This window comes from Tenebrio molitor, chromosome 2 (genome assembly GCF_963966145.1).
Source record: "Tenebrio molitor chromosome 2, icTenMoli1.1, whole genome shotgun sequence".
Classification (NCBI taxonomy): Eukaryota; Metazoa; Arthropoda; class Insecta; order Coleoptera; family Tenebrionidae; genus Tenebrio; species Tenebrio molitor.
This window is the reverse complement of record NC_091047.1, coordinates 17,984,260-18,003,795: the sequence shown is the minus strand read 5'-3', so window position 1 is coordinate 18,003,795 and position 19,536 is coordinate 17,984,260. Positions and strand designations below refer to the sequence as shown.

Here is a 19,536-nt window from a genome sequence, read left to right as displayed (position 1 = left end):
AATTGTCACTCAAAATGAAAATTGTCAGTATTTAAAATTAACTCTTTGAACGTAAGAGATGCTAGATCAATTGTGTTATTATATAAAATCATTGTCAATGAAGAGAACGTTAAAGAACTGAACTTTAACTTGATGTTTCTGACAATATGTCATAATTTTTATAACCTTGTTTGTAAAAAGCCAAATTTACCCAATGTATATTTCTGATTTTTGACTTTATACAATTGTGACGTTTGTCCCAGGTTTTTATGTCCACCGATAGTACCTCTTTGGTAGATACGTAGTGTTATAATTTTAAAACCTTTCCACTTATGGGTTTATTAGCAATTGATTTTCTTTTTATGGAATCAGTTTTTTGTGAACAACTATTATTTAAAAATGGCTTCATCAATAATTCTATAATAACTTTACAAATTTTGTCTTTATGTGTGTTACAGATAAAGAGGGAATTACGAATTAAATGTGGAAGTAAAATTGTTACGAGTTGTTTGCAAATATTTTCTTGGGCCAAATATGATAAAATTTCTGTGGAGGCAATATCTGCCAATTCTTTAAAAAAACTTACAAACTGATAATTCGGATGTCAAACCGCCACGATTTTGAAGATTAATTGAACGTAAAAGAGGACCAGGGGTTGAAAAAGACAATATAGGAGAGAGACAACTGTCGCAGTGAAATATTTCATTTCATTTTTTTACAATATACCCTGCTATGAAAGCAACAGAAGCTGCATATTTGGTGTTACTGCGATTAAAAATAATAATTGGTTTACTTAAATTTCGAATTTTCTCTAACGGTCGAAAGGGTAGTATCAAGTCCGGTTCACATTTTTCCGCCAAACTGACAAAAAAACACGGTTTCCCCATCAACCCATAAAGATTTATGTTAAAAATGTTGCAACAGATGGGGCTAGTTACCAAACGATTTTTTTAGGTTAGCAGAATCAACTTTAGACCCTTATTGGGACGGCCGTATGGAGCGCAGCGGAAGCTAGATGAAGTTGGCCATGACGGGATTTATCGATAATGCCATCTCTTTTAATTTCGAGGCGAAAAATTGTGGAGCGGAATGGCGCTACCTTCTAAAGATATAGTACCTTAAAAATTACCCGTTCACACTGCTTAAATTTTGCAAAATCGTTGTTACTTGATTTTGAATGTGTACGCGAAAGTTTTGAAAGCAAATGTACGGCCGGTGGACAAAAAAAAACTGGGACAAAAATGACAACTGTTCCAATTCAAATTTGACAAATTTGCACCGTTTAATTCATGTTCGCTAACAAATAGGTTACCTAACTATGGTATGATGACATAAGACAAGTTGCTACAGAAATCTCACGAGTGGACGAAGTCCACGAGTGGGATTTCATAATAACGAAAAAATTATCGCGGTAATTAGCTACTAGAGTGCGTTTCAACGAGAGGTACACGTCTATAAACTTGCGTAGAAATCTGTTTCGGTCTACGGTGGCGTGGCTTACCTAGACAGTAGCGGCGTTAGTTTGTACTTTCCAGGGAATTTTCTAATTTCATTTCAATAGCTGATTTTTCGCCATTTTGTCGCAAATCACAACCAAGGTTATTGTTCTTAACCGTCTTCTCTTTTATGTCATACAACTTGATTTTTAATCCCGGTTGTGAAAATCTGATATTTCCTGTGTTGTGAAAGTAAAAACAAAAATAAAACTGGACTACGCCAATAAACTCGATTTTGGGTCGCCCTTCCCCTACATCCGGCGCATCTCGGTAGCCACGCCTGTGTACCTCTCGTTGAAATGCACTCTAGCAAATAGTCAGTGTAATTTTGATGCTAATGGTCCATTTGAAATTTTTCCTCATTACGATTGGCTGACAGGGCTGTTTAAAAAATAATCGCTGAGAAACTCCCAGTATGGTGTTTTTTCACTATAAAATCAATTTGATTTGAAAAATGCTGCAATTTGATTGGTTAAAAATTTTCAAGTTGGATTGTCTTCGAAAAAAATCAGGTATAGACTCCAGTCGTTTGGTGAAGGGACATTAGGTGGGGATGTGCAGCAACGCTATTTCGTTCGACCCGGTCCATAATGGTTCATTTATTATACGGTGCCTTTTTTTAACGCTGGCCATAGGGATTTACATGATAAAAACTTTGGATGGTGGTAATAAGCTTTTTAGCAGGAGTTCTTAAGTGAAATTTGGCAGAATATCAGATTTCTACCGGGTGATCAAGAAGGACTGTTTAAGTTGGCAGTACAATTAAGAATTTTTTTAAATTCGGTTATTTATAACACTGCAACCGGATATGTTTTGTTGGTTTATTTGACAAATATCTGATGTAGGTATAGCATTAACAACAGCAAGCCATCAACAACCGAAAGTTACTCCTGTTATACGATTTAAAATACAATTCAGTGTTACCAACTTAAACAGTCCTTCTTGATCATCCCGTATTTTATAAATCAATTTCAGTTAATATATCGTGTGTTCCACAAAAAACTCACTCGCAGCAAGCCATGACAAAAATGAAGTATGTCTTAGTACCAGATGTGAAATGAACTACTAAAGTAAATTTATAGGTTATCTGTCACAACTCAATATGATGAAAATTTGTAAGTAACAAATGAACTACTTCCAATGATCCTAAAATCGACATGACCAGTCTATCTATCTCTATAGTCATGGCATACTGCGAGTGAGTTTTTATTGGAACACACGATACCACAGAATAAAATAATTACGGAATTAATTTAAAAAAAGTATGTACTATTCCGGACACGGAATCTTAGCCACAACTGACATTTAACTGACAAATATGTGTGAACTGGCCTTAATTGAATATAACCCAACTTTTTACTCGATAATGCCATTTCCCTGCTTTTTTGATGTCACAAGAAAAACTTTAAAGTGATTTTTAATAACTGTCATTTATTAGTGACACTAATGATTGGTTTACATAATTTTTTTAGAAAAGTCTAAAAAATGTTGGCCAAGATTCCGTGTCCGGAATAGTACGGTTGGTTGACAAAAAAAACTGGGACACTAAAAATTTCTTACATTTGTATCCAGCTTTTAATTGTCAAAATAAAGTCAAAATAAAACTGACTTTTACAATCACTGTTGACATTTATCTTGTCAGCTGTACCTAATGCCGAATCTAACTGAATTCCAAAAACACCTAATTAGACAACGTCTTGGGGAGGGTATTACCACCATACGAGCAATTGCTAACGAGCTAAACGTTAGCAAAAACCGTAGAGGGCAAAAACACTGTTTTGTGGCATTTTTGTCTTATGTCATGATACCATAGTTAACCTATTTGTTAGCAAACCTGAATTAAACTCAAGGCATTAAACTGTGCAAATTTGCCAAATTTCAATAGTTGTCATTTTTGTCCCAGTTTTTTTTGTCCATCGACCGTACAGTTCGAGCACGGAATTTCGGCCATCACTGTCAATATACCGTCAAAAAATGTAAAATAGGCTTTACATTAACCTCAATTTTAAATTGAATGTCACGTTAACAATAAATAGTGATTTACATTGCAATTTTTTGAAGAGAAAAATGATGCCCGAAATTCCGTGTCCCTAACTGTACATTAAATTTATTAGATTATTTCTTGCCCAGAAGGTATATACCGTTAGACAGTGAGAAAATGTTCGACTAAATTTTTATGATCGTCTTGGTTAGTGCCTTGCAGCCTACGGACTCTAGCCTATGGAAGACAGTTTGAACAATTTATGAATTGAAAATTCAAAAATAATTAAAGTACTATCGCGGCCATCCAAAAGTGAACGTTTTTTTTTATACTCTCGTGTCAAAAATGGATTACTCCCTAGGATTTAGGGATATTCGTTACTAAGTTGCCATAAATTTGGTTAGGTTGGAGGCTATGTGATTTCTGGTGACAAACAAAAGATATCCCAAAAATATAAGACAGCAAATTAATTGTAACAGTTGCAAATGACTAATTTCTCGCTAAGTGATAGATGATTTTTCGTTTCACAATCAATTTTGGTTACTGGCGGCATATTTATTTGGATTTTATCTCTCAATTCAAAGTAACCAACCTTAGGCATTCAAAATAACTTTTGAAAATTCTAGTTACACACAACATGAAAAACGTTATTTCCCTAAAAGTTCGAATTCTAGGGAGTAATCCATTTTTGACACGAGAGTAGTTTGATTTTTACTTTAAATCATAGGCGTCCTAATATAGTAATAAAAAAAAGGGGATGTGGCCTAGTTGCGTAGAACGATATACGCCGAAGCCTGTTTTACAATGAAGCAGGTTCTTTCTAACAAATAGCGAACCAAAAGTCTTGTAAAAAAACTATTTTATAATACAAATCGAAAAATGCCAAGGAAAACAAACAAACATAAACACGTGGTCAAACTCCCGAAGCGAGGTTAAAACGAATGAGATGCCGGATGCCGTCAAGTAATTTTTGTGGATGTACATCAGGCTTTCGAAAATCTGCGCACATTTTGAATAAGCCAATTGGAAGCTGCTATTTAAAATACGCGGGCACTAGGGGGCGGTTTTATTACTTTATCTGTTGGTTGGCCCAAGTAAGCGTTAAAAAAATTATTGAAACTATTTTTTTTAAATGCTACATCTCACTCCGATTCAGACAGCTAGGGCTATTGCAAAGCTATTTTTTTTTAAAGAAAATTGGTCGTTGGCTGCTGTGGCGAGAGAATTACATTCCAGTAAGACTTGCAGGCGTTGGCAAGAAAACAGGCTTGAGAGGCCAATAGGAAAGGTTTCTTTACCAAAGTTTACTTTCATTTTAATTAATTACTTCTCAGCCTCATTTTTATTAAAAATTATTTATTACTATTGGGGACAAATTACTTTGGTCGTCAAAGTCAGTTGACTGACATAAAGTTGTAATGCAAGCATTAGGACGGTTAACCTTACTTTTTACATTTTTTACTACTGTCAAACACTGTCACTGTCAAACTCATCATTGCAAAATGTTAAATAATGAAAATGGACAACTAAAGGAGATATTCCAAGGAGGAAAAATTGAAAAGGTTTCCACAAGGCAATTTGGCCCATGGACAATCCCCCAGAATCAAGGGAGATGATTCTAAATTTTTGAATGGTGGATGGTGCCATATTTTTGACAAGAGAAAAGTCAATAATTTGAAATTGTCATCACTATTGACTGGACGTTAATGCTTGGTTTATATTAATTTGTTTTGAAGTGACAGAAAAATGACGACCAAAGTATTTTGTCCCCAATAGTACAACTTTTTATTATTAAAATTGTAACGCCTGCTGCACGAACGCCAATGAATACAGCCTGATTTAATCTAACGAAAAATACGGAAATTTTCGCAAGCTATCGTTCACTTTTGGATGGCCGCGATTGTACCTACTTTTTTTTTTAGTTTAATATTGTTGAAGTAGAGTTTTATTTATTTTGATGTAATTATGATTTCTTATGTTTTATGTTTATGAAATAAAACTGCAGTTTTCAAAATCTATTCCATTCAAACATTTCTTTATTTGAAAAGGTGTCCATTGAAAATGATTGGGTAGGTAGGTACCGTTTGACGTGTGTTGAGTTTACATTATGATGTCAGCCTACTTGGCAAGCCACGTGGTAAATTTAATACATTTATTTTTGCTCTAATTCCATGATTATTTTGTTTTGTACGATGGACCTAACTGAATTTGATTTATAAAATACTAATCTAATATCCTGCCAAATTTTATTTGACAATTTAAAGCTTATTATATAACAGACCCTAAACATTTTAGTATGTAAATCCCTATGGCCAGCGTTAAAAAAAGCCAACTGTATAGTAAATAAGAATGGTTGTTATTGGTTGGATATTTGAACCGCACAAGTTTCCCTTCAGCCACTAACAGAACTCTACCATGAAAAATCGCAATATTTATTACACGTTCTGTCATATTATTTTTTGTTTCTGCTCGTTTTTTCTTTGAAAAATAAAACTATGAATAACGGGATTGTTTTCCATTGTTGGTTGGAAGCACAATGTACACATGCCACAAACTACTTCAATAAATAATTAAAACACACCTGACAAATTAAGTCATATTTTTATTTACAAGTGTGAAAGCCTCTCATAGTCACACAAAGCTTTCGAAATTTTGATAAATATAACAACTTTCAAAATAAATTATTACGTGCTGACACTGTCACATCTATTTAAGTGTTAGGTGTACTCGGTGAACCTACAACATCAATAATTTCCCCACCTCCAATTTTATTGTCTAGTTCCAAATTGGAAAGCAATTGGGTTGGTATCGTCAACGTTCTACCAGGATTGAGAGCTTCATACTGATGCCTCAGTGATTGTAATTCGAACTCGCAAGTACTCAGTGCAGATTTTATTTCCATTAGAAGAACCATATCACTGCGGAGTTCGTTGAAATTTTGACAAATTTCTTCAGTAGGAATGGGATTTAATTCTACAAAAAAAAAGGAACGGAATAAATTACCGCTGAAGTTATGTTCACGTTCAAGAACGCAGTATTGACCAATTCTTACCTAAACCCATTTCTTGAAGTATTTGTTCGATTCCTTTGGATTTCTTTTGACCAACGTTTGCGGGTAGCTTCATCCTTTGAGATCTTAGAGAGACGCCACTGTTCTTGTAATCCGGGAATTTTATACCTGCTGTCTCGACTGCCTGCAAAATATGCTGTTAAAACGAGTTTATTAAGTTTAATGTCAAACTCAAATTCTGTAAGAGAGTTTACACATATGTATTCTACAAAATCTGTTTGTAGACATTAAAACAGTTCATTCACTACTGAAAAGATAAGCACTATAAATACGTACAGGTTGCGATTATGCATGGAACCGCCTCCGTCCTGCTAAAATGGTTTAAGCTAGAACCCTGAAATTTTAAATAGACTTAGGACTCATTGAAAGCTACTTAACACGGGTTAAATGGGGCATACCTAAAAAGCTTATTTTTTTAAGAATTAAATGATACGGGGTGATCAAGAAGGACTGTTTAAGTTGGTAACACTGGATCGTATTTTAAATCGTATAACAGGAGTAACTTCCGGTTGTTGGTGGCTTGTCGTTGTTAATGATATACCTACATCAGATATTTGTCAAATAAACCAACAAAACATATCCAGTTGCAGTGTTATAAATAACCGAATTAAAAAATTTTCTTAATTGTACTGCCAACTTAAACAGTCCTTCTTGATCACCCGGTATAATATGTTTGGTGATTTCTTCGATAGAATCTAAGAATTTTTTTTTTTTTTTAATTTGAAACATACCTATTGTTCAAATACAGGTTATTATATGATTGTATATAGTCGAAGCAGGCCATGCCCATGTTATGAAACTTTGGCCGCTTTCATGTGAACTGTCAATTTTGTCGCTGTCACGGAGTTTTTTTTTTTTTTTAATTAACGATTGAGTCCAAAAATATTGAGTTGTTTTGCACCCAATTCAACTCCTGTGTGTGAACGGTGTGTATAGTCGATTTCATATAAATGTTCATCAAGTGAGCTGTGCATGTGTAAAAGCACCTTTAATTTAGTTACATTGCAAAAGTCACATTTATGAAGGTCATGTCCAATAAATCTTTACTTGGTAAAAATACAAACACAGAAACAAATAAGATGTACCTTAATTTAATCAGTAAAACGACGTAACATTGCTTTTGAAATCAGCAATGTTAAAACGGACAAAACTGAAAAATTAGTCAAATCGGGCAAACAACTTTGAAAGTCAAAGTCACTATATAGCTTTGGCTTTAATACCAACAGAAAATCAGATTTTCATGGCTTGCTTAGATGCACATTAATATGAAATTGAGTATAGATACTGTCGCGAGCAAAAAAAACTGGTCGTCAAAATCATGATTTGACAAAATGGAAAATGCTCCATTGTAAAACGGCCGTAAATATCATAACCTATCATCATGTCATATGACATTAATTGTCATTTTCTTCTCATTTTTTTGCCATGGGCATAATCAGGCAGGGAAATTTCTTTGATTTGTGACAATCTAACCAAATTTTGAAATGACATTGACGACCAGAATTTTTTGCTCGCGACTTTATCATTCAATTAAGTAGGTACCTACTTAACTGAATGATAAAGTTTCAAATATCAAACTTATACTCTATTCTTTATCTTGGTGAGTGGTCGGTCTTAGGGAAATTTTCAGCCGTCAAATTGAATTTAGGGATTTTTGAAAGATCCCACGGAAAAGTGCGTTGGTAGTTGTTTAAAAATATTCAAATACCTATTATGTACAGTTGCGGCCGTTGAAATCTCAGACAGGAAAGATTTAAACACTCTGTATAAATTCCGAAATTTGATTAGCGTAAATAGGATTTTCATCAAGGATTCTAAAGTCAGTGTCAGTATTTGACATATTAGGTCAGAATCGCGCGTAATTTTTGAAATGCCGCAATTATCTGATTTGCAAAAATGTGTTAGACTGAGGGACGGTGTGAGTATAAGAGCCATTGCAGAGAAATTAATGTTTGAGTGACATTTTGAGAAACGTCACTTTCAATACCATTTACAAAGCCAAAAGTTTGGCGTTGTCAAAGTGTCGGAGTTTTCAACGGCCGCAACTGTACGGGATGATCAAGAAGGACTGTTTAAGTTGGTAACACTGGATCGTATTTTAAATCGTATATCGGTGTCCCAGAACTCGCGCGTCAGCCGTAAACCACACATTCTGTTCTTCCATCTGATATAGGATTTTCAAGATTTTTTTCCTTAAACCATTTAGTTTTTAAATTACAGCAATTTTAAGATAGCCAATCACACAAGAATGATTAGTAAAGTGTATCAGGTGAATTATTCCGTGTACTGTTGTTACCAGGTAACAAAATTAATGTTAAAAGTCAATATTTGTCTGGTCAACTATGCAAACGTTTTATACTAACGTCAAAGTGACATTAATTAGTACATTTGAAAAGTGTCGATTTTTGGACAGCAACACAGTAAGAAATATTCACTCTCGAAGAATACACCGAAATGATGATAATCTACGGGGAAAGTGGCAGGAATTCTAAAGCGGCCGCAAGGTTGTATCGTGAACGCTTTCCACATCGTTGGCATCCTAGTTCGGACGTATTTTTAGGTTTAGTGAACAGAACAAGAACCATTGGTTTTTTGAGTCCCGATAGAAAACGAGTTGGTGGTGTTGACCACGCACTCCTGATACGGAAGGAGTCGTACTTCAATCATTTACGGAAGATGGAACGAGAAGTGTTAGAAATGTGGCCGACATCCTGAATCAATCAAAAAATACTGTTAAAAACATTTTAAAAGGCAACCACATGCACCCGAATCATTACACCAAAGTTCAACGTCTATTATCCGAAGATTATCCACCTCCATTGGTACTCCAGGAACACGAAGAGAATCCAGGCTTTCTTGCAAATGTGTTACTTACGGATGAATCCTATTTTTGCCACAAAGGGACTTTTAATAGGCACAATCTAAACGTATGGTAGGGAGAAAATCCACAATTTGAACATTTACTTTAAAAATGTACTTTTCGTTTAATGTTGTTTCCGTTTTCTGTTAAATGTCAAAGTGACAGAATTTAATAAAAGTTGTCCAAACATTTCATCACAGTTTTTTAGCAGTAGCATCTAAAGTCATTTCCTCGGAAACGCATACATTTAGTAGAGTTACCTTCAGGAAGGCGTGTCTGATTGGTTATCTTAAAATCGTTTTCATTTCAAAACTAACATGCTTTTGGCGTTTTTTGTTGTAGAATCCTTGTCGGATTAAATATTAAAACTAGCAGTTAACGGCTGACGCGCGAGTTCTGGGACACCTGTATAGTCCTACAGAAACTCTGGTGGAATTCGACTTTGGTTGTGAATTTACCAACAACAACCGAAGAATAAGATTTTATTATCAAGTAATAACCTTTGTCATAAATACAACTACCACTACCTGTAACATCCCTGCTTGAAGCGAACATTGCGAACCCCAAACTGACAACCCTCATTAGCATTTATTAGTAGGATTATTGCTGGAGCATAAAATTCTATTTTTCAAGTGACAAACATAAATTTACGACAAAATTGTCGGGTTCCACTAGAGTTTCTGGAGGACTATAACAGGAGTAACTTCCGGTTGTTGGTGGCTTGTCGTTGTTAATGCTGTACCTATATCAGATATTTGTCAAATAAACCAACAAAACATATCCAGTTGCAGTGTTATAAATAACCGAATTAAAAATTTTTCTAAATTTTACTGCCAACTTAAACAGTCCTTCTTGATCACCCGGTACAATAATGTACAGTCGATGGACAAATAAAACTGGGACACAAATGACAATCACATAAGTCAAAATTTACAAATTTGCATCGTTTAATTACGGCTTTATCACAAATAGGTTAACTTTGGTATGACATATTATATAGACACTGACAAATAACGGGTGACTATTAAAATTTTCACTTAGGGTTGGCTATGGATCATTCTTTGTTTTCCGTTGCACCTTAGACACTGACAAGTTTGACATTATAATTAACATTATAGGTTATGTTTCAATTGTACTGACTGACATTTGTCGTTCGTTCTTGCGTGTGTCTAAAGTAACAGCAAAAATAAAAACTGGTTCAAAGCCAACTCCAAGTGAAAATTTTAACAGTCACCCGTTATATTGACAATTCAATGGTCTGATGTACATAGATTAAATTTTAAGTGTCCCAGTTTTATTTGTCCACCGACCGTACCTACAGAGACGCCGCAAAGTCTTTCTATTTATTATTTTCCAAGTTAAATTGCTCAAGATTCACATGCACCGAGACATAACCTCAAACGTGTCATCTTCATATCGCATCGTTTTCTAAAATTTTAATAACTTACTTGGGAATTTCAAAATTTTCCAGACCGGCCACACACTTTCGGGTCAAATTTGGTCCGGTTTATGGTTTAAGAATCCGGTTAATTTCTCAAACCCAAACTTCTTTGCAATATTTCCCGGCACGAGACGGGCATACTGTTCGGTCGGATTGACCGACGACGGACGCCAATAATAGAGTTTTCGCGTTACGTTCCGGTAAAATAACCGGTACGCTATTCGCGAGCAATTACCGTAATCGCTTATTGTAATAATGAATCGGTTATGCTATTGCCTAGCAAGACCGGCGTTAGCGTACACGGTTATTGGAAAAACGTAACGCGAAAACTCTAAAGCACGATTTATAGTTCCGTATACATATAGCATAACATAATCAAAAATCATAAACATAACATAACTTTTAAAATTCAATTTATAGTTCATGACAAAACGTGATATGATTGTTGACTTTTTAAGTGTCAAAACTAATTGTCAAATATGTTTTGTGAAAACGTGGTTTTAGAAGCTGCTGCCTGGGCTGTGGTCTTAGACGAGATAGGTCGTAATAAAGAAAGAAGGAAGAAACCACGAAAAAAAAACGCGTTACAAAAACATGGATAAATTAGCTACTCCAAATCATTTCCTTCGTCACACCGTCCTCAAAGTCTTTGGAAAACTTATCGTATAGTGCCTTGAACCTTTCAACACACTGTACGATTAGAATTTTCTTCATTTTTTCCACCTTTTCAATAATGTTTTTAAATTGAATTTATTGATAGCGTACCTACACGTAACCGTTTCTATGGAAAAATATTAAAATTCCGTAACTTTCATGGCACATAACATAATAATTGAAATTGACCACTTCATATGTAAACGGATACGGACTTATGTTATGTTAACGGATCTATAAATGAATACATTTGATTCAATAGGATTCAATTTTGATATGTCATGCCATACGTACACGTTACGGAACTATAAATCGGCCTTAATTTTCAGATCGGGAACGGTTAAATTTAAGAATCGCTGTGTACGGCTTATACAGGTGCGTCCTAAAAAACGCCGCAAGCCATATCTTCGTTATTTATGGCTTGATTTAAATAAAACAAAAACTGTAATAAATTAATTTAAACACACTATAAGCATAATATAGACTTTTTTTTTTCAAAATGTCATTTAAGGTCAGATGAATGTCAACTTTGTTTTTTCAAATAGCTTAGTATATTTTTTATTCCGATTTTGAAAGAGAATATTTTTCTGAATCCAAGGATATGCCACATGTTAGAATTCTCAATCAGATGTTTCAATGAGAAATGAAATAATCTAATTGCGATATTCTCTACTGCCATAGGTTTGGTTTTTTCTAATTTTTGACGGATTTTAAATGCTGCTTCATTTACGTGTTTTCATTTTATTTTAATTAAGTTTTAATTTTATTCTAAGATTCTGTTGAATAAATCACTAAACCTATTATACCATTTAATTCTAAAAAAATAAGCTTTTTAATGATGATTTAATGATTTAAGCCATGTTCCAATTTAAAAAAAAAAATCAAGTTGGCTTTGCATTTTAAAAACCTATGGAGTTTTTTGTTTTTAATTTAGTAAGTAGCTTTTAATGAGTCCTAAGTGCATTTAAAATTTCAGGGTTCTAGCGTAAACCGTTTTAGCAGGACGGAGCCGGTTCCATACATAATCGCAACCCTGTGTGTATATACACTTGCTTTCAAAACTTTCGCGTACACCTATTTTTCACTGTATTAAATCAGGGTTGTAATTAATCAACTCTGACATTTAAACTTTTGAAAAGTCAAAATTGCCTCGACTGACAGAGCAAGACAAAGTTTTGATGCTTTCCAAATCAGAAGAGGAGTGGTCCATAAGAAGGCTTGCTACTCATAATGGGCTAAATAAAAGCACTGTTCTACCAGTATGTAACAAGTAAAGAAGAGGTGGGAACAAGAAGGGATCGATCATAATTTTTTAAATTGCTGTCAATGTCAAAATTAAATTACCCGTTCACACTGCTTAAATTTTACAAAATCGTTGTTATAGTGGCGGCCGGGGAAAATGGGAATGACTTCACTTCACTCGCGCTGTATTTAAATAAAACTGTAATGGTTGTCATTATAAAGATTTACGACAGGGACACATTTTTGCCTGCCACCAGTCACCACCTGCAAACGAAACCCTTCTTAAATCGTTCTTTCTGGGAATGTTATCGGTAGACGAAAATATTCAGTCTTGACTTAGCTTTCGTCGATGAAATTTCGTTTGCGCTGTGTACTGTCTTTTGTGTCTTGTGACTTTTTAATAACCATGTGGCAACCGTGGATTAATAGTGATCGTGGAATCGGTAAGTTATTTTATCAAATTCGGAGTTATTATTCTATTGCATCTGTAATTATAATTATTATAAAAATGTTTATTGCAGATAATAATCGGCCCGAAAGAAATAACGTCATACCTGACGAACTTGATGATAATTTTCAGTTCGATAACCATATAACAAATGACATTGGTAAGGTTCAAATTTACGATTATTAATAATAATTACACATTAAAATTTTGGTACAGAAAATATTGAACAACGTGATGGTGACAGAAAAAAAAACTCATTTATCCATTGATGTGAAGAGGATATTAAGAACTATTTATAAAAATTTATGTGAAAGTGGAGACAAAACGCCATTGAAAACCACTAGCTTTTTGACGGAAGTTCCCTTATCCACAATCCAAAGAATTGTTAAATTACCAGAAGAAAATTTGAGTCGTAAAGAACGTGTAAAAGGAACCATAGTCGAATCATTTTCGGAAAATGAAAAAACAGAAATAAAAAAATAGTTATTTGTATAGCAAGGCTGCGAAATCCTACTTTGACGAACCGAGAGAACAATTGTCGTCAAGGCCGCTTTGCGGCCGAGACAAGACAATCTCGAGGTCGTCAAAGGATTTCGTAGCCAAGGTGTACACAACATTTTGTGTGCAACCCGAAAATTTGTAATTATAAAATGAACAAGTAAAATTTCCTTCACTGTCAATAAAAATAAAGTCGGCCTACATGTCTCCATGTCGCTATGGAAACGACATAAATAAAACAATTCATTTTGAGAAAAACTGGAAAAATGTCGCAAGAAAATTATGTTTTTGTTCCGTCTACTTCCCCGGAGTTAAAAAATATTGCAGATTGTGCAGTGTCCAATTTAATACCAGAAAAGTCCAAACGGTGTAATAAAAATATTGTGCAAACGGTGTCGGAGAATGTTGTTTTGGCTTATTTAATGGAAAAATCAAAAACTGTGAAAAGTTCAACTTTATGGAGCACATATTCAATGTTGAAGCTCACGCTGAACATACGGGATAGCATTGGTGTTACGAAGTTTCTGAAATTGGTACCTTTTTTGAAAAAAAGCCAGTTGGTTATCAGGCGAAAAAGTCTAAGGTATTGACACGAGACCAGATCAATTTGCTGTATAATCTGCCCTTTTTTAGGTCATTTTAATCATGGGAATATCAGGAGCCATGCGAAGAGACGAACTAACCAAAATGTCTATCGATGACATCAAGGATGAACATTCTTTATTAATAGTGGCCGTTCCTGACACAAAAACTGGCATAAAACGAACTTTTACTGTCACCAATCCAGAATTTGTAAGATTATACCGCAAATATGCAGCTCTTGTTCCGTGTACTCATCCAGAGTTAAAAAAATATTATAAATTGTGCAGTGTCGCATTTAAAACCTGAAAAATCGAAACAGCAATATAAAAAATGTTACAGTGACTTTGATGTAACAAGAAGAATGTGAAAACCGTGTCGGATAATGTTGCATTGGCTTACCTATTTACTGGAATTTATTTATTGTGGCAGGTAAATGTTAAATTCTCTTATGATAAGTTATATCATCTTGCCCTTTTTAGGTTATTTTAATCCTGGAAATATCAGATGCCGTGCGAAGAGACAAATAAACCAAAATGTCTGTTGATGCCATTCAGGATTCAATCTGTGTTCAATCAGGATATGTTACTAGTTACTAAATATTTCCCTTTTTGACCGGTCAAAAATTAACCTAATTCATACGTGTCTGTTCTAGACGTTCTAGATCGATAATTGGGATCTTTTTTACCGACTACCGACTCGTCATTCTTGAGGTGACCACTCCATTTGAAATTGGCGGGAACTTCAAACCGGATGAAAATTCTGTACTAATAGCGGCCGTTCCTGACACAAAAACTGGCATAAATCAAACTTTAACTGTACCCAATCCAGATTTTGTAAGATCACACCGCAAATACAGAGATAGATATGTTGTAATTGTGATAATAAATAAATATTGAAATGACTTTTACTTTTACGGCCGTCGTCAAGGCAACGGCTGCGAAATTCAATTTCGCGGCCTGCTCTAGGCACGCGAAGTGCTCATTTCGCGTACGGTTGCACACAAAAATAATTATATTATTGAATAATACCCATTCAAATATTTTTGTTATATTTTTTATTTACTTTTTTCTGTTAGATTTTATGAAATATCCTGTTATTATTCATTCCTATTTCTATTGTTATAAATGTTTTTAAAAATTCTGGCCGAACGATTTCTTTTAATACCTGTATTCTTAGAAGGAACGATTTAAGAAGGGTTTTGTTTGCAGGTGGTCGGTGGCGACAGGCAAAAATTTGGCCCTATCGTAAATCTTTATAATGATAACCATTACAATTTTATTTGAATACAGCCCAGAGTGATTTAAGTCATTCTCATTTTCCCCGGCCGCCACTATACTTGATTTTGAATGTGTACGCGAAAGTTTTGAAAACAAGTGTACTGTCGCGAGCAATAAATTTTGGTCGTCAATGTCATTTCAAAATTTGGTTAGACTGTCACAAATTTAAAAAATTTCCCTGTCTATTATGCCCATGTCAACAAACTGTCAAAAAAAATTAGAAAAAAAAAGACATTATGATAGGTTATGATATTTACGACTGTTTTACAATGTAGCATTTTCCATTGCGTCAAAGAATGACCTTGACGACCAAAATTTATTGCTCGCGACTGTACATAAAATAGTAATTTAAAATTAGCACATTCTTCATGTTAAATTAAACAAGACAAAAAATAGGAGAAGAGCGGGTGGGCGTGGGTGGCCGGGGAAAGTACCCCGGAGCCCCGCCGCACATAAAGGAAAAAAAAAGAGGAAAAAACAAGCCGACCGCAAGGTACCTGATAGACCAGTACGGTGAAAGGGGAAAGGCTATTAAAAAAAAAAAGATAAAAAAAATAAACCAACTAATGGTACTTTTAAACAAAAATTATGAATAATTACATGAATATGATTGTACCGGGTGAGATAAGTTTTATCGTCAGCACGATTAACCCTATTAAAAAATTAGTAAAAATTAAGAAACTTTAGGGTTACATTCCCTTGATATGAGACTTCAAATGTGTGTAATCAATTTTCACTTATCAGTTAATTCAGAGCCATAAAATTTAAAAAATCGATTTTGAGCAAAAAAAATTTTCACACGCTCATAATTCACAATTAATTCAAAGAACACATTTACGAAATTCGCATCAAAAGAAAATTATTCGTTTTTGAATTATTCCAATTTTAACATTAAGAGCGAAAAATGACCAAGATTTACAACTGCAGTGTCATAAATAAATATCTCATTGTTGGGAAACATCTGTTGACCACTTTTCTAGTAATTCTTAAGTCCCTGAAGGGTATCATAAATAACCTACGTCAACTTCTTTTGTGGAACTGACCGCTCAATTTAATAATAAATCATAGCTAAATTTTACGCTTTAATATCAAATTCCATTTATTTCAAAAACCGGTGATGTTTTAATGATTTCAATGACACCAAATTTTTCCTGAATGTTTTAAAGGACTCTCAGTGAAAAATTATGTAAATTAATGTAGCCAGTTATTGAATTAAAACAAAATCTTTACCTGTTTTATTAAAAATTTTGAAATTTTTACACTGTTCTAGAGTGATACACAATCATTCCTGAATTTTTTGAGAATTTTAAATTGATTAGAAGTGGGTGTTTTCGCACTGACGATAAAACTTATCTCACTCGGTACATACAAAAATGTTGTCTTTCTTAATGTAATGACAAAAATTGACTGTAGACTGATTTTAAATAATGGAATAGTACTTACACTGGTGTCAACACGAGAGGGCCTAGATGGATTAGTCAATTTCTTTTTAGGAAGCTTCTTATCAGTTTTTCTAGGTGTTTCACTTTGACTGTCTGCTTGACTTATTAACTTTTGTAAATCTTGAGTTTTTCTTTCTCTTTCCTTCTTTCTTGCTTCAATTTTTTTCAGTTCCAAAAGTAGAAATTGTTCTTCCTCAATCTAAAATAGTAAAAATGCATTTCCAATATTAAAATGTTTTCCATATGAATACCTGCTCTTGAGTTCTATCATACAATTTCTTTAATTGTTCTTTCCTTCGTTTTTCATGATCTACATCATAAGTGTATATCTTTTTTTCACCTTTCAACTGAAATATAATGTACTCATATAATATAAATATGTAATATACAGATGTAATGTAATCATGAGTCAATGTCACTACCTTACTGATAACACCACAAATCTTGTAATATCTATCTTTAATATCTTCCACTGTTCTTTTTGGAAATTTTTCTGTATCATATCTGTCTGCCATAATGATAAAACGGAGATCAAACCTTTGTGCTAATTGCATCATGTGATCAGTTTCTTCTTTGCTCCACCCATCAACACGTAGATATTGTTGATATTCAGCATCTGTGTATGAACAAATTTCTACTTTCTGAAATAAGAACAATTAGTCATTTTACATGTATATTTTATATAGATGATTAATACTTTATTGAATTTAGCAAATGGATATTCTTTAGGCTCATCAGAGGGTCTTCTCCAATGATGAAATGTTGCTCCATCTGTTCTTGCAGGATTTGTAAATGACATCCATTTCCACTTTCTTGGTTTTCTCATTCCTAATTTAATTTTGGTTTGTTTATAACCATTTCCCGTATCGGATGGAAACAAAGGTGAAACATCTTTATTATCATTATACAAAAGGGCAAAAACTTCACGATGCATTCCTTCTGGTCTTCTTTGGACTTTAGTTCCGGGAAAGGTTCGCTTTTTCTGCTTATCAGATCCAATAATTGTTTCTCGAGTTACTTCTGGAGCAACTGGATGATCCAGTTCCATTATATCTCTAACATCTGCCATGTTCCTGTTTCAACAAAAGAAGATTCATAAATGTATAGGAACACAAACGTCTTTTCAGTTACTGCATATAATATCTAGTTAAGACAAAAATCCAAATCAAAACAAACCTGTTAATTTATTGCTGTCACTTAACACACTAAACAATTATCTATAAAATCTGTTTAGTAAACAATTAGCTGTTCTAGGTTAACTCTCAGTAGTCTCAGTTGAAGCACGTTCATAAAATATGGGCGAAGCATAGTGCTATTACTGCTATTCACAATCACAGAACACACTGCTATTAGTACTATTGAACTATTGCTCACAGAACACAAACCTTTTGCTATTGCTATTGCTATTAGTGCTATCACAGTATGTGCTATTCACCAAATTCACCTGCTATTCCCAGCTGCTATTGGTGCATGGGCGAAGGTAGAGTGTGGGGAATATCACGTGACTGCAGTGTCATGAACGGAATCGGGTAAACGCGCGTTTTTTGTTTTTGTAAATGTCAACATTGTCAACTCACATTTAATTGTCATCTGTTTAACCACCTGCTTAAATGAAGGTCAACACTTCAACAGATTAAAAATGCAATTTGACGAAAGAAAAAGGAAATTAATTATTTCCGGAACAATTTGTTCTGCAAAAAAACCTTTTTTCTACTAGAGTTTGGAAAACTTCAACATTGTAATACTAATTTGAGTTAGGAAAAGTGAAAAATTTCCTACTATGGGCGGAATAGTTATTTATGGTATAAGTGGGTTATTTAAGATATTACCCACGAGAGGTATTTGTAACCTACGAGGGCTTGCCCGAGTAGGTTATTACCTCGAGTGGGTAGTACTTAATAACCCACGTATGCCATACAACGTTTTATCCAATATTCCAAAATTTTTAGATAATGACATTATTGATGAAATTCTGCTCCCGATGGGTTATGAACGTTAATAACCCACGGTGCTAATGGCAACGTGGGTTATGTATGTTATAACCCACGGTGCAAATGGCAACGTGGGTTAAAACAACAGACTAGTTATAGCCCAGTTTACTCAATTAAAACTAACTAGTAAAACACGATATTACTATTGAATGTTGGATAAATAATATTTCAACACTAAAAGTTCAATTTTGGTCGTCTCCTGGGATACGTAACGTAAAACCTGGTATTTAATTGAGACAAAAGCTTAAACGCCTTCACAATTTTTCATTAATAAATTGTTTCTCTATGGTAACGAAAGCAGAACAATTTTGATTTCGCTTTTTAATTTAGAAATAATTAATAGTATATTAAAAATATCCAAATTTTATGTATTTTCCAAACTCCAGTAGAAAAAATCATGTGTGCAATTCGTAGGAAAAGTGTTTTTTCCGTACTCGACGCGTTTTTAATCTCGACTTCGTCTCGATTAAAATCCCGCATCTCGTAAGGAAAAAAATCACTTTTCCTAACTTATTGCACAAATAGCTATTTCCGAACAAAAGTTAAGTTTAATAAATTCGCTACCTAATAAATAA

At 34.0% G+C, this 19,536-nt stretch overlaps 1 protein-coding gene and 2 long non-coding RNA genes across 8 annotated transcripts; 2 read left to right on the top strand and 1 right to left on the bottom strand.

Moving 5' to 3' along the window:
* Positions 1-6,040: 6,040 nt before the first annotated feature.
* DMAP1 (DNA methyltransferase 1 associated protein 1) lies at positions 6,041-18,541 on the bottom strand. 4 transcript variants are annotated; one of them, XM_069038187.1, is made up of 7 exons: positions 18,415-18,541; positions 17,668-18,043; positions 17,393-17,611; positions 17,222-17,317; positions 16,972-17,169; positions 6,509-6,662; positions 6,041-6,429 (listed from the first exon to the last, which is right to left on the bottom strand). In XM_069038187.1, the coding sequence occupies exons 2-7, from the start codon at positions 18,037-18,039 to the stop codon at positions 6,167-6,169; spliced, it is 1,302 nt and encodes a 433-aa protein (XP_068894288.1). In that variant the 5' UTR covers positions 18,040-18,043; positions 18,415-18,541; the 3' UTR covers positions 6,041-6,166. The 4 variants fall into 4 exon arrangements, with proteins under 4 accessions (XP_068894288.1, XP_068894287.1, XP_068894286.1 ...); XM_069038186.1 differs by having other exon boundaries at positions 18,356-18,472; XM_069038185.1 differs by lacking the exon at positions 18,415-18,541 and adding an exon at positions 18,147-18,408.
* On the top strand, positions 8,058-9,798 carry LOC138123457 (uncharacterized). The gene is made up of 2 exons (XR_011156801.1): positions 8,058-9,030; positions 9,087-9,798. It is a non-coding gene; the product is annotated as an uncharacterized lncRNA (long non-coding RNA).
* LOC138123451 (uncharacterized) lies at positions 12,480-15,153 on the top strand. Of its 3 annotated transcripts, none has more exons than XR_011156794.1 (3): positions 12,480-13,331; positions 13,388-14,252; positions 14,303-15,153. It is a non-coding gene; the product is annotated as an uncharacterized lncRNA (long non-coding RNA). The 3 variants fall into 3 exon arrangements; XR_011156793.1 differs by having other exon boundaries at positions 13,388-14,680; positions 14,731-15,153; XR_011156792.1 differs by having other exon boundaries at positions 13,388-15,153.
* Positions 18,542-19,536: the final 995 nt, after the last annotated feature.